Source organism: Gymnoscopelus braueri (assembly GCF_963280865.1).
Source record: "Gymnoscopelus braueri genome assembly, chromosome: 17".
Lineage (NCBI taxonomy): Eukaryota > Metazoa > Chordata > Actinopteri > Myctophiformes > Myctophidae > Gymnoscopelus > Gymnoscopelus braueri.
Window position 1 is genome coordinate 9,745,714 of NC_137617.1, and position 14,765 is coordinate 9,760,478.

Below are 14,765 nucleotides of genomic sequence, written 5' to 3' on the forward strand. Positions count from 1 at the left end.
CTACAACTTTGACATTTTAGCACCCTTAGTTTGGTATGCATTAGGCCACAAACCCCCCTAACACTTTTACAGACCTGTAAGGGTCAATTTTGTTCACATTATCAATCATTTAGCAGGGACCCGGCTTTGAGACCCACTAAACAGACAACTATGTCTAAGTCAAATAGTGACTTCATTGTCTGACTTTATCCCACAAGTAATTAGTGAGGAACACTTGAAAATGTTTGTCAAGTGTCTCCAAAGGCCCTTATGTTTCTAAGCAAGGATAATAACCATGCAAATTACATTTCCATGTGTGCACGATTTGACTCTTGCTGGCTAGCTGTACTCAAGCAAACTCGATCCAGGAGTGCTTTACCATTCACACCCTATATACTTTAATGAACGGGGTCTCCCCAGGGGTCTATCCACAAACCACAATAAGAATAAGAATACTGTGTATTCTTATTATTTATGTTGTCCTGCATAATGCAAGCTTTGTTGAGGGTGTATACTCTTGTTTTTTGTGTAGTTTTTACACTGCTGTATCTACAGTACTTTCTCCTGTCCTGAAACTGTATCTTAACTGCTGTGGTGCCTCTGGTGACTGAATTTCCGCTGCAGGATCATTAAAGGACCTATCTTATCCTTGGCCACCTCCTTTCCTTCCATCTACACATTAAGGATGCGGAGATCTATACGAATCAGTGAATCGATATACACGTGTACGATGCGACGCACCTGTTCATTCAGAGTGCATCGGATACAATTGATGGGTGAAATTGTGTGTGTGTGTGTGTGTGTGTGTGTGTGTGTGTGTGTGTGTGTGTGTGTGTGTGTGTGTGTGTGTGTGTGTGTGTGTGTGTGTGTGTGTGTGTGTGTGTGTGTGTGCGCGCGCTACTCACTGCCGGCTTCAGTATCAGTGGGGTTGTTGTTTCAAGGGTGAAGATAGGAGGCATGTAGGCAGCAGTTCTCCAGGGGGCAGCAGAGCTCAGGTCCCGACTCATGGCTGCTGAGTCGTAGGGATGCTTGTGGCGATGAGGCAATATACAGTGACCATCACTTGTAGACACCTGCTTCACACACACACACACACACACACTGATTACTCCGTTTAGAGGAACTATAGTTATAATACATTTTAGTTGAATAGTCTAAATCAGTCAAAATATTTCCATGAAGAGGAAATATCTTTTTTTAAATACAAATGACAAAGTAGGAAATATGGTTTAAGTGGTTAGCAGTTCTGAATAAGGCAGGTCTTTGGCCAGCCAGCTGTTTGTGGAATGGATACTTTTCCATCTTGTACTACTGATATGTATGTCAGAACAACATGCACTCGAAATAACATGAGCTTCAATGCATGAATCCAAACAAGTTTATGTAATGTAAACAACACAAATGATACACTTCCATCTGCCGTATTACTAACACCAGGGAAGTTATGGATAGAAAAAGCACCTTGTCCTCTAAATAGAGCAACTGTTTATAATGGAGAAGAATGAGCAGTAGCAGTATTTTGCAAGCTGCTTTGCCTTACACTTCGACAACCTCATGATCCTCAAGCCCCTGACCACCAGCCTGTGGAGATGGCCCAAGGTGCCAGATATACAAGCAATGAGCTGACACTTAAGTTAGAACCAGCTGTATAATGGTTAGTATTATAGTTAGTATTTTACTTGGTTTATAAGGAAGGCTTCCTCTAAACTTGAGTCAAAAGTACAGCCAACTTCCAATAGGAAAACCTCCCTGCTGTCCTCGTCAATCACAATGACATCCGGTGTATTTGTAGTTCTATTTGCAAATACATGGGGGTCACAGTAGCCTTGGATCAAAACTATCAAAGATTAATTTTATCGAGTGACAGTCTTACTTTTGCTTACGTATCTATTGATAGCCTTGGTCTCAATCTCCCTATAGTGAATGGAAATCTGCGCACAAAGCCTATACTTCTCTGTATATGTACAAATGCAACATACAAGGACCCTGACCCTGTAGCCACGGATTTTAACTCGCCACATGGAACCTGTGTGCACTGTTTTAGTCTGTATTTTTCAATAGACATGTTTTAATCCCATCTGTGTCGGAAGTTCCCTCTGTATCCCTCAATGGGTGGTAGTGGCGGGCGCATCAGGTGAAAGCTGGTATTACACTCGATGTAAAAGAGGAAATACAACGGCATTCGGGCACAGACATGTGTGCACTAATACAGTGCACACATGTTCCGAATGGCGAGTTAACATCCGTGGCTACAGGGTCAGCACTTTTTATGTTTCATTTGTACATGTACAGAGAAGTATGGGCTTTGCACGCCTATAGTGACATTTACAGTCACTATAGGGAGATTGAGACCAAGACCATCATAGATACATAAGCAAATGTCAAAGTCAGACTCAACAATCTATGATCGTCTTGATCCATGGCTAGGGTCACTGCATTGAAAAATGTCTGGTTTCACAGTGGAATCAAACGTGGATGACTCGTCATCTTTGGTAATAAGGACAATATTACCATGTCCTAACCCTAACCCACGTACAGTCCTAAACATTTCAACCTTTTAATTTATATATGACATACTCGTATAACCAGATGCTGTAAACACACACACACACACACACACACTATCATAGATGTATTTTATCCAGTCTGACTTTTGCTTTCTTATCAATGATATGGACTAATACAGTGCACACAGGTCCCTAATGTCATCATGTGACGTCACCCGTTACTTATCGATATGTGAATTGATATTGCCGGGTCAACTCACTGCATAGAAACCATATGAAAAAGGCAGACATGTGCCCCTTTTTAGATATTTTGTGGTTATGTGGATTTGAATGCGTTTTTTATGTCAGCCAACTACTTTTGCGGACTTCAGCCAAGTGCGCACGTCATAAGCACAAATCTACACTTTGTGGACGTAAAGAATGTCCATAAAGACTGCCTGCCGATGTCTGGACAATCCAGCATGGCTCAGTTGACTTTGAGAATATTTTTGTGTACCTGATAAGAGTCCTGTAGTACTTACATTTACTTAATTCAAATCTTGTAAATACTTGTACCTCTTTAGGGCATATGCAGGGGTGTGATGTGGATTTTTGAGCCAGTGGAGCTCTATTGTAACGACGTCACGTGCACGCGCACATGCACCTGCACGCATGTGCACACAGCCACTCAGCTCAATGCTAGTTGAAATACTGTATGCAACATGTGTGATGGAAAACACGTTTTTCATGTAATTATATTTCTTATTATTTAGATGCATTGTTAATTTGTTGTTTTTATTTTTGTTTCAATTAATACAATTTTAGTTTTTCATAAAAGCGGCCTTTACAAAGACTCACCCACACATAAGTAGGCTATAGTATATGTACTTAAAATAATCAGACATGTCTTTACTTGAATGACAGGTATAACCGTGTCTGGTGCAGCTCTCGTTCTTTCTTGGGTCCTCAGCTAAGCGATGGGATCTCAAGCCAAATTATCACATAATCTGTAGGGTCCCAGTCATAGGTGGCCCATGTAACTTGATGAACATCAAGGCTGATACCTGTTTAACCAGTAACTTTGTGCGGACTGGGGTGCAGTGCATGAGACCCATTCAATTCCATGGCTTTTCTTGAGTAGCCTGATGTTATGCAAAGCAGCCAGCGAGGCTAGAGGGCTATTATTCTGGGTGTTGACGGCTCTCTCGCGGTCACGCATTCTTTGAGACACACATACAGGTATTTCGGGGCGTGGCCGAAACCGCCATTCTTCCATCAGGTGAAACAACACAGCTTTCACCATTGGAATTGCATTACGGAACGCAGACATTGTTACATTTAGTGGGTTCATTTCGTCATAGTGCAACATATGGTAAAGTATTGTGGTGCAGGCCATTGCAACAATCACCAATCTTGTGGAAAAATGAAAACAGGAACGCAAAATATTCTAAACCGCGATTCTGCCAATAATCATATTCTTTAAATAGAGAGATTCTTTAAGAGACACTTCCAGGTTTTTGCCGGGCCAAAGAGAATCACATGACGTTGATCCCCTTCCCTTATTCGCTCATACTAGGACATGACGTATGTGTAGGCACTAGGCAGAAGAAATTGCACCTTCAGAGCTAGGCTCCACCAGCAGCCCACCTCTGGGCGTATGATTTATTGGCAGAATCACAGAAAGTTAAAATATTTGGCGGTCCCATTTTCACAAGATTGGTGGTTGTTGCAATTACCTGCACTACAATAATTGACCATATGTGAAGTATTGTATGACAAAATAAACCCATAACATGTAACAATGTGTACGTTTCCTAATGCAATTCCAATGGTGAAAGCTGTGTTGTTTCACCCGGTGAAGGAATGTCAGATTCGGCCAAGCCCCGAAATACCCGTATGTGTGTTTCAATGTGTGACTATTTAGGGGGGTAGAGACCAGGACTATCGTAGATACGAAAGCAAAAGTCAGACTCTATAAAATACATATGATTAGCCCCTACGGAACCTCTCCCTCCGCTGTATAGCTCCGAGAGGAGGTTCCTCGTTTCTCTGTGCCGTTTTAGCAGGACATTGTCGCACATTTTCCACTTTACATGTTTCTTACCCCTTTCTGCACATCGTATCCAAAAAGTAAAGGTTTTCTGCCATGCTCTCAGATGTTTTAAGTTCTAGCGCACAATAAAAGCTATCCAACGAGTTGAAAAAAGTATTTAATTCGCCTCTGTCCTCATCCGGTTACATGTTTTTAAGACATTGCGCAAGAGTTGCGCCCGTAGAGATAACATTACTGATTCCCCTACTTGTCAAATGTTGAATTGCATATTCTAATGAAAAATATTATGGAACCGGCTGAGGACAGAGGCGAATTAAATACTTTTTCCAACTCGTTGGATAGATTTTATGGTGCGCTAGAACTTAAAACATCTGAGAGCATGGCAGAAAACCTTTACTTTTTGGATACGATGTGCAGAAAGGGGTAAGAAACATGTAAAGTGGAAAATGTGCGACAATGTCCTGCTAAAACGGCACCGAGAAACGAGGAACCTCATCTCGGAGCTATACAGCGGAGGGAGAGGTTCCGTCGGAGCTAATATATGATAGTCTTGATCCACGGCTAGGTCTACACACAGGTTCAGCTACACACATGGAAGAAACCCGGGAAACACGCTATAAATAGTTGCAAAAGTGCATTTACAAACTTTATATTCGAGCCCACGACACCTGTGAACATTAGCAACCGCTAGCAAGTATCATATATAATTGCATACAGCTGTGTTACACTGTCTATAAAAGGACACAAAAAGGTTAAATATGAAAAGAAACAATACCTGCTCTGAATCCTGCATGAACTGATAGAGAGCGAGCCAGGCGATGCGCACTATGATGGCGTATGTCGGTCATGAACGAACGGCTCAAATGAACTGGTTCTATTTGCTGAACAGTTGCAAATGCAACTTTTTGGATTGACTTTAGAGACGGTTCACCACCGTTCCTCTTTACTCATTGCGCGAGCTGGGGGGCGGGCTCTCCCTCAGGAACAGGCAGCTTTCCTGATTGGACTGAACAACGTGAGGAGGGCGGGATTGTGGGGAGGAGAAGGGGTGATTGGGACGCGTTTTGGAATCAGAGGCAGGTGGGGGCGGGTCTCTGCGTAACCGGTTTGCCTAACCGCTGTTGTTGACAGTAGGCTACTGTTACTGGTAGGCTATCAATATTACAGCTGGGATAGAACTGTAAATTATAAGTGGTGGAAAAACTACTCAAATGTTTTACTTAAGAAAAAGTATCAATACTGCAATATAGATTACAAATAAAAGTTCGGAATAAAAAAATTACTTAAAATATACTTAAAAGTACCAAAAGTAGAAAGTACTCATTATGCAGAATGTCCCATTTGACAAGTTTTCAAACGTATATAACAATCTTTTGACAAATAGCAGATCTACAAGCTCACAATGCATTGTTTGTGAGCTTGTAGATCGGCTAATTTCAAATGGCTGAAATGTATATAGGGTTGAAGTGTGATGTATGTTTTGTAATCATAATACAAAATCTACAAAGTAACTAGTAACTTAAAGGTTCGATGACATTCATTTTCACTTTTTTAATTTGTTATGTTTTTTTGGGGGTTTTATGACCTCAATTACACCCAAAAAATCTGAACTTTGAACATTCAGTGGATTTTCTGTGGTCTGGGGTTTTCTGAATAATTAGGCTGAAAAGTAATCTGAGCTTGGCCCTTCGACAGTGAGGTCACAGTCGATTAATCCCGCCCACTCTCCTCCTCGCCCCTCCCCTCCCCTATCCTTTCCTTTGGGGGGGGCGGAGCAGAGGCGATGATTGACAGGCAAAATCCCTCACCAGCGACACCCGCAGGCAAAGATTTCTTTTTTCATTGCAGTTGAAAAGGCTTTAGAAATGTGAGACAAAAACACCTACAGTGAATCACTGCAGTGGAATTTTCAGTTAAAACTTTTTGTACACGTTTGAAGGACCAGGACAAAGACTCTGAATGTGGTGTAAACATGAATGTCATGATACCTTTAAGTTTTCAAATAATTGTAGTGGAGTAGAAGTAAAGTAAAATACCTCAAATTTGTACTTAGTAGTACTCGAGTAAATGTACTTAGTTACTTTACACCACTGTAAATAATTATTCATTGAACTTAACAAAACAAAAGTCTTTCGTAAATAATGATATGATTAAAACCTGGTATGTATGTATTCAAACATAAATCTTCTCTTCTGGGGGTCCCTGGCACAAAACCTTTTCAGATATGGGTCTGCGGCCAAATACATCAATTTGGGGGTCCTTGACTTGAAAAAGTCTGAGAACCTGTTATAGCATTCACAAATGTGTAAACCTAATCCAATAGCAACACTATTGTAGCATTGTGTCAACTCAACTGGGCAAGACTTCACAGCATATTACTGTATTGTTATTGTTGTGTTATTGTGCTATTTAGTTATTATGGAGACCGTGTTGGGGGCAAGTGACAGCCGGTAAGGTATCAACACTTCAGCTGGAATAGAACTGTATATTGATTCATTGAACTTAACAAAACAAAGGTGAAATTTAAAACAAAAATAATATTGAAACCCTGGTTGCACAAGTTAGGGTTCCTACACATTTTCCATTTCAACATTCCAAACATTTCAAACTTCCAGAATTTGCGGTAGATTTTTCATACCATATTTGTTACGCGTGTACAAAAAATGGATGTTTATTAAATAATCTGCGTTCCCAGAGGTTCCCACATAAAAATGGGAGGGGCGAGACATGAACCCCGGCGTCCCTACTCTGGGCACATACATGAAATGGGTGGGTCCTCTGCATTTACCCATCCTAACAGGAGCACTGTGAGCCCCGGGGAGCAGTTTGGGGTTAAAGGACTGTAGAGGTTTGGGTTGTGTAGTTACTTTGACCATGATGTAACTCCAAAGGTGGGCAAGAAATACAAAATAATTGCTCCATTGACTAGCAATTGATCATTCATAATATGCTACTCATTTACTTAAATTGTACAGTGAAGAGGCTCAGGAGGAGCAAACAATGTTGATTCTGACACTATAGAACATCACCAAAACCCGGTACTATTTTTATTTTATTATTATTAAAACGTCAACTTCCTGTTGATTTAGCTATTTTTAATAGGAAGAAAACTTGGACTGGATCTACGGATCTGGATCAACAGGAAGTTGACATGTTTACTTTCCATATTATTTGAAAACACAGCTTTCACCATTGGAATTGCATTACGGAACGTACACATTGTTACATTTTATGGGTTTATTTCATCATAGCGCAACATATGGTGAAGTATTGTTGTGCAGGTCATTGCAACAACCACCGATATTGTGAAAATAAAAACGGGTCAAATATTCTAAACTTTCCGCAATTCTGCCAATAATCATATATTCTTTGAGACACAGATCAGATCAACTAAGTTTATATTAATGGTTTTAAAATGTAACTGTTACTAGGTACTGTAGCTTATCCAACATGTACAAATCAATTAACCACCGCCGGTGTCACATAGCTAAAATAGCCGATCTACAGCATGTAGATCGGTTATTTCTACCATTTGGGAAACCCAGGAAATGCTAAGACAGTGCAATGTTATTCCGTTTTAGTCATGCGAATTGAAATGACTGTCTTTTGTCAACCCCTACACTACAGTAATAGAAGGGACGTTCATACAGTATGCAATATACTTCATAACCTTGCTTTCAATTACATCAATCTCACTCTGGCCTGTGCTCTCACACACAGTGGTAAACATTTTGTCTGCCTGCTCCAAACACCATGAAAACAATCTGCTTGTACAATCTGCTTGTATGATCAATTTTATCTTAGAAATTCTGAATTTTATCGTTTAGAAAACGGGAATAGGGATAATAAGTCTGGAAACTATTTTTCCATGCTTTCACCCATTTATACCGGAGGTTGATTCTAAAAAAACGCCATCTAAATCCTAGTACCTACGTTTTCTGAGAAAAAAAAAACAACTGTATATGTTACTATATATTGTCTGTCGGGTGGAAACCTCAGATGTCCAAAACTGTTACTTTTCAGGATTCAAATTCAAAAGTATCAAAAGTAACAGATCGACAAGCTCAAAGTGCATCGCTTCGCGTTTCACGCTTGTAGATCTGCTACTTTTGATGCTTTTATGTGATGCGGTAGTATGATCAAGTAGGGAGTTTATTTACAAAAAAAAACTAAAAGTTAGACTATGGAGATCAGCGGTTTCTGCCTGACAACAGCGATACATAGCAACAACTTGAACACAGAGACTTGTTCCCAGATTGAAAGGTATAACAACATATAGGTGTAACAGGTTTAAATGAGTTAAGCAATTCAACAGTGTAATGAGGAGGGAGCACCATTTTGCATTTTACAGTAATATGTTTATTTGTATTGTTTACATACACACATACACATTAAAACTAGCTAAGACTTAGAAAATATAGAAAATTAAAATAAGATAATACAATGACAATGCAGACTTAAAAACCTAAGAAATTATACTTCGCTGTACAATAGGGTGTAAAAAATAAAGTGACACCCCTGGGAGCCACTAGTGTGACCAATCTCATGCACAGACATCTGAACAGGTTTGGGGCGGATGGCACACACCTTAACAGTGTTTGTGTTAAGTCTGGGGCGGATTGGAACAACAGTTCGCCTCGCAAGTACAACAGTTCGCCTCGCAAGTCCGGATATTATATTTGTTACTTCCACTGTCGACACATTAGGCAATTGTGGAAGATGAATCATCATATTTGTTTTCGGATGTTGAGTTTGGTTAAAGCTTTAGCTACAAACTACACTTGTTAAGGGCTTTCCCAATGTATGAATCCACATGTGTTTTTTCAAAGCTAACTTATATGTATATGTTTTGCTACAAACTGTACATGTGTGTACCGTGTGTATTCTCATGTGTATTTTCAGGTGTATTTTCAGGTCTCGAGCTTTTTTAAAGCTTTTGTTACAAACTGTACAAGCAAAGGGTTTTTCGTCTGTATGAATCCTCATGTGTTTTTTCAGGATTATATCATATTTAAATCTCTCGCTACAAACTGTACAAGCAAAGGGCTTTTCGCCTGTATGTATTCTCATGTGCAATTTCAGATATCCAGCTTGTTCAAAGCTTTTGTTACAAACTGTACAAGCAAAGGGCTTTTCACTTGTATGAATCCTCATGTGTGTATTAAGACTTACTTCATATGCAAAGCCTTTTCTACAAACAGTACAAGCAAAGGGCTTTTCACCTGTATGAATCCTCATGTGTATTTTCAGATATCCAACCTGACTGAAGCTTTTGTTACAAACAGTACAAGTAGAGGGCTTTTCTTCTGTATGAATCCTCATGTGCCTTTTCAGAATTTCAGCGTGGTTAAAGCTTTTGTTACAAACTGTACAAGTTGAGGGATTTTCGCCTGCATGAATTCTCATGTGTACTTTCAGACTCTGAGGATGATTGAACCTTGTGCTACAAACTGTACATGCAAACGGCTTTTCGCCTGTATGAATCCTCATGTGTGTTTCCAGATTTTTGGTTTGGTTAAAGCTTTTGTTACAAACAGTACAAGTTGAGGGATTTTCGCCTGCATGAATTCTCATGTGTACTTTCAGACTCTGAGGATGATTGAACTTTTTGCTACAAACTGTACATGCAAACGGCTTTTCGCCTGTATGAATCCTCATGTGTCTTTCCAGATTTTTGGTTTGAGTAAAGCTTTTGTTACAAACTGTACAAGTTGAGAGATTTTTGCTACAAATTGTTGCTGTGTTTACAACTGTCTCATCATCCCTGGTCTCCCAGTCGTCACTGTCATCAGTATCAGATTCAGAACAGTGTGAAGAGATGAGCTGATCATCACTAGTTGGTTGTGATGCTCCACAGTCCTCTACATAAGCTTGTGTTTTCATGTCTTCAGTTGAGGTGCTACCTGGATGCTCTGTCTCTCTGTTTTTTCCATCATCTTCACTTTTCACTGCTAGTAATATCAATGTTGACCCAGCAGCCTCCAGTGGTCTTAAAAGTATGTCCTCATGTTCCTCTTTAATCTGTTCTAGTTTCACCTGGACCAGACTGGGGCTCCTCTCTTCCAGTTCCTCTTTAATCTGTGGAGGTTCTGGTTTCACCTGGACCAGACTGGGAACCCTCTCCTGTTCCTCTTTAATCTGTACAGGTTCTAGTTTCACCTGGACCAGACTGGGGCCCATCTCCTGGTTTTCAGGGGAAGCTTCCTCTTTACACATGGAAAGGAATTGGAGATCTAGAGGGAGGAGAGAGGAGGTAACATCAGCATAGAGAAATTCAATTGTTTTTCATTTGGATGCGATTGATTCTCCTACTTATTGTTTTGTTTTTAATTTTTTTGTTAGTAATACTAAGTAATACTTGTCAAAAAAGTTATACTTGTCAAAAAAGTAATGGACTCAGAGTATGAATGCAACTGTACTGACAAATAAGTAACCAATAGTCCAATACATTGCAGCGTTTCGCCAACTTTGACATTTTAGCACCCTTAGTTTGGTATGCATTACCACAAACCCCCCTAACACTTTTACAAAACTGTAAGGGTCAATTTGGTTCACATTATCAATAATTTAGCAGGGACCCGGATATGAGACCCACTAACAGATCAAAAAATCAAGCGTCTCCAAAGGCCCTTATGTTTCTAAGCAAGGATAATAACCATGCAAATGAGATGTCTTAAACATTTCTTAAATTATTTGTAACTGTAATTGTATTCTTGCTCTGTAAAGCACTTTGAGCTGCATGTCATGTCATGAAAGGTGCTATACAAATAAAGTTTATTATTATTATTATTATTATGTGTATACTGTTTTTACACTGCTGTATCTACAGTACTTTCTACTGTCCTGAAACTGTATATTAACTGCTGTGGTGCCTCTGGTGACTGAATTTCCGCTGCAGGATCATTAAAGGACTTGGCCACCTCATTTTCTTACCTCTACACATTAAGGATGCGGAGATTCATCGATACGAATCGGTGAATCAATATAAACGTGCACGATGCAACTGCACCGGTTCATTCAGCGTGCATCGGATACAATTGACGGGTGAAATTGCGATGCATTGTTCGCTACGTGTCTGCATCGGTAAAATCCATGGTTACATTGTTTTTTTCATTTGTTATTTAATCCTATTCTGAGAATCCGAGGCGCCTTGAATGCACCCTCACTGCCTTTCGCGTTCATCGTAAAAGCAAGCGTGTGTGTGTGTGTGTGTGTGTGCGCGAGTGCGTGCGTGCGTTAGTTACTCACTGCCGGCCTCATTATCAGTGGGGTTGTTGTTTTCCTCAAGGGTGAAGATGGGAGACATGTAGGCAGCAGTCATCCAGGGGGCATCAGAGCTCAGGTACTGACTCATGGCTGCTGAGTCGTAGGGATGCATGTGGTGATGAGGCAATATACTGTGACCATCACTTGTAGACACCTGCTTAACACACACAAAAGTGATTGTTTAGAGGAACTGAACTATAATTATAATACATTTTAGTTCAACAGTCTAAATCATTGTAAATATTTCCGAATGACAAAAAAAAAATCCAAATGACAAAGTAGAAAATATGGTTTAAGTGGTTAGCAGTTCTGAATAAGGCAGGTCTTTGGCCAACCAGCTGTTTGTAAAAAGGATTCTTTTGCATGTTGTACTACTACTGATATGTGTATCAGAACAAGATGTACTTGAAATAACATGAGCGTCAAAATCCAAACAGTTTACGTAATGTAAACAACACAAATGATACACTTCCATCGGCCGTATTACTAACACCAGGGAAGTACAAAAAGCACCTTGTCATCCAAATTGAGCTTATAATGGAGGAGAATGCGTTGTATTTTGCAAGCTGCTTTGCCTTACACTTGGACAACCTCATAATCCTCAAGCCCCTGACCACCAACCTGTGGAGATGGCCCAAGCTGCTCACTTATAATTTATAACCCAGCTGTATAATGGTTAGTATTATAGTTGGTATTTGACTTGGTTGTAAGGAAGGCTTCCTCTAAACTTGAGTCAAAAGTACAGCCAACTTCCAATAGGAAAACCTCCCTGCTGTCCTCGTCAATCTCAATGACATCCGGTGTATTTGCAGTTATATTTGCAAATACATGGGGGTCACTGTAGCCTTGGATACAAACTATCAAAGATTTATTTTATCGAGTGACAGTCTTAATTTTGCTTACGTATCTACTATCTAGTGACTGGAAATCTGTGCACAAAGCCTGTACTTCTCTGTATATGTACAAATGCAACATACAAGGACCCTGACCCTGTAGCTATGGATGTTAACTCGCCATATGGAACCTGTGTGCACTGTTTTAGTCTGTATTTTTCAATAGACATGTTTTAATCCCATCTGTGTCAGAAGTTCCCTCTGTATCCCTCAATGGGTGGTAGTGGCGGGGCGCATCAGGTGAAAGGCGGTATTACACTCGATGTAAACGAAGAAATACAATGGCATTCAGGCACAGACGGTATTAACACACTTATCTATTAAAAAGTACGGACTAATACAGTGCACACGTTAACATATGTGGCTACATGGTCAGCACTTTTTATGTTTCATTTGTACATGTACAGAGAAGTATGGGCTTTGCACGCCTATAGTGACATTTACAGTCACTATAGGGAGATTGAGACCAAGACTATCATAGATACGTAAGCAAATGTCAAAGGCAGACTCAACAATCTATGATCGTCTTGATCCTTGGCTGGGGTCTTTTGTATAATGTATGCAACATGTGTGATGGAAAACAAGTTTTTCATGTAATTATATTTCTTATTATTTAGATGCAATGTTAATTTGTTGTTTTTATTTTTGTCAGACAACTTGTCTTTACTTGAATGACAGAGATAACCTTGTGTCTGGTGCAGCTCTCATTCTTGGGTCCGCAGCTATAGCGATGGGATCTCAGCCAAATTATCACATAATCTGTAGGGTCCCAGTCATAGGTGGCCCATGTAACTTGATGAACATCAAGGCTGTTATCTGTTTAACCAGTAACTTTGTGCGGACTGGGGTGCAGTGCAGAGACCAATTGTCTCCCATTGTGAGAGACACATTCAATTCCATGGCTTTTCTCCAGTAGCCTAATGTTATGCAAAGCAGCCAGTTTGTTCTGGGTGTTGACGGCTCTCTCGCGGGCACGCATTATTTGCACCTTCAGAGCTAGGCTCCACCGGCAGCCCACCTCGGCAGAATCACGGAAAGTTAAAATATTTGTCGGTCCCGTTTTCATTTTCACAAGATCGGCGGTTGTTGCAAAGCTGCACTACAATGATTAACCATATGTGAAGTATTATTGTATGACGAAATAAACCCATAACATGTAATAATATATATTCCCTAATGCAATTCCAATGGTGAAAGCTGTGTTTCACCCAGTGAAGGAATGGCGGATTCGGCCAAGCCCCATCTGTGTCTCGATGTGTGTCCAGTGACAATTAGGGTAGAGACCAGGACTATCAAAAGTCAGACTCGATAAAATACATATGATAGTCTAGGTCTACACACAGGTTCAGCTACACACATGGAAGAAACCCGGGAAACACGTTATAAATAGTTGCAAAAGTGCATTTACAAACTTTATATTCGAGCACAAGACACCTGTGCATATTAACAAACTAGCAAGTATCATAATTGCATACATATGTGTTACACTGTCTATAAAAAGAAATTAAATATGACGGAGAGAATAAACAATACCTGCTCTGAATCCTGCATGAATCGAGAGAGAGCGAACCAGGCGAGGCGCTGCTATGATGACGTGTGTGTAGCCGTAGGTCATGAAAGAACGGCTCAAATGAACTGGTTCTATTTGGTGAACGACAATAACTAGATCACTTCCCGAGTTCCCGAAAAGATAAGTTCAGTTGCAAATGCGACTTTTTGGATTGACTGAAGAGACGGTTCACCACCGTTCCTCTTTAAGCATTGCGCGAGCTGGAGGGCGGGCTCTCCCTCAGGAACAGGCAGCTTTCCTGATTGGACTGAACAACGTGAGGAGGGCGGGACTCAGAGGCGGCTGGGGCGGGTCTTTGCGTAACCGGTTTGCCTAACAGCTGTTGTTGACACTCGCCGGTTTTGTAATCTATGGGGTGCACAGTGTGAATGGTTTTTAATCGATACTCGAGCACTCGGGGGGGGGGGCACTACTAGCCACACCCCCCAGCACCCTCACACAACCCACACACCAATATATAACATTGCATTGTCAACATTGCAAATAAACATTATACACTTTCACTGGAAAGGATTTAC

The 14,765-nt window shown here is 40.4% G+C and overlaps 1 protein-coding gene across 1 annotated transcript in view; it reads right to left on the reverse strand.

Moving 5' to 3' along the window:
* LOC308104935 (uncharacterized protein) overlaps positions 1-14,411 on the reverse strand; it is a gene marked incomplete at its 3' end in the record, with an annotated part of 38,463 nt that extends 24,052 nt beyond the window's left edge. The window contains exons 1-2 of the mRNA XM_080455574.1: positions 14,211-14,411; positions 11,767-11,941 (exon numbers count right to left, since the gene is read on the reverse strand). Coding sequence (XP_080311700.1) covers positions 11,767-11,941; positions 14,211-14,228 — 193 coding nt within the window. The 5' untranslated portion in view covers positions 14,229-14,411. The remainder of the gene's footprint in view (positions 1-11,766; positions 11,942-14,210) is intronic.
* Positions 14,412-14,765: the final 354 nt, after the last annotated feature.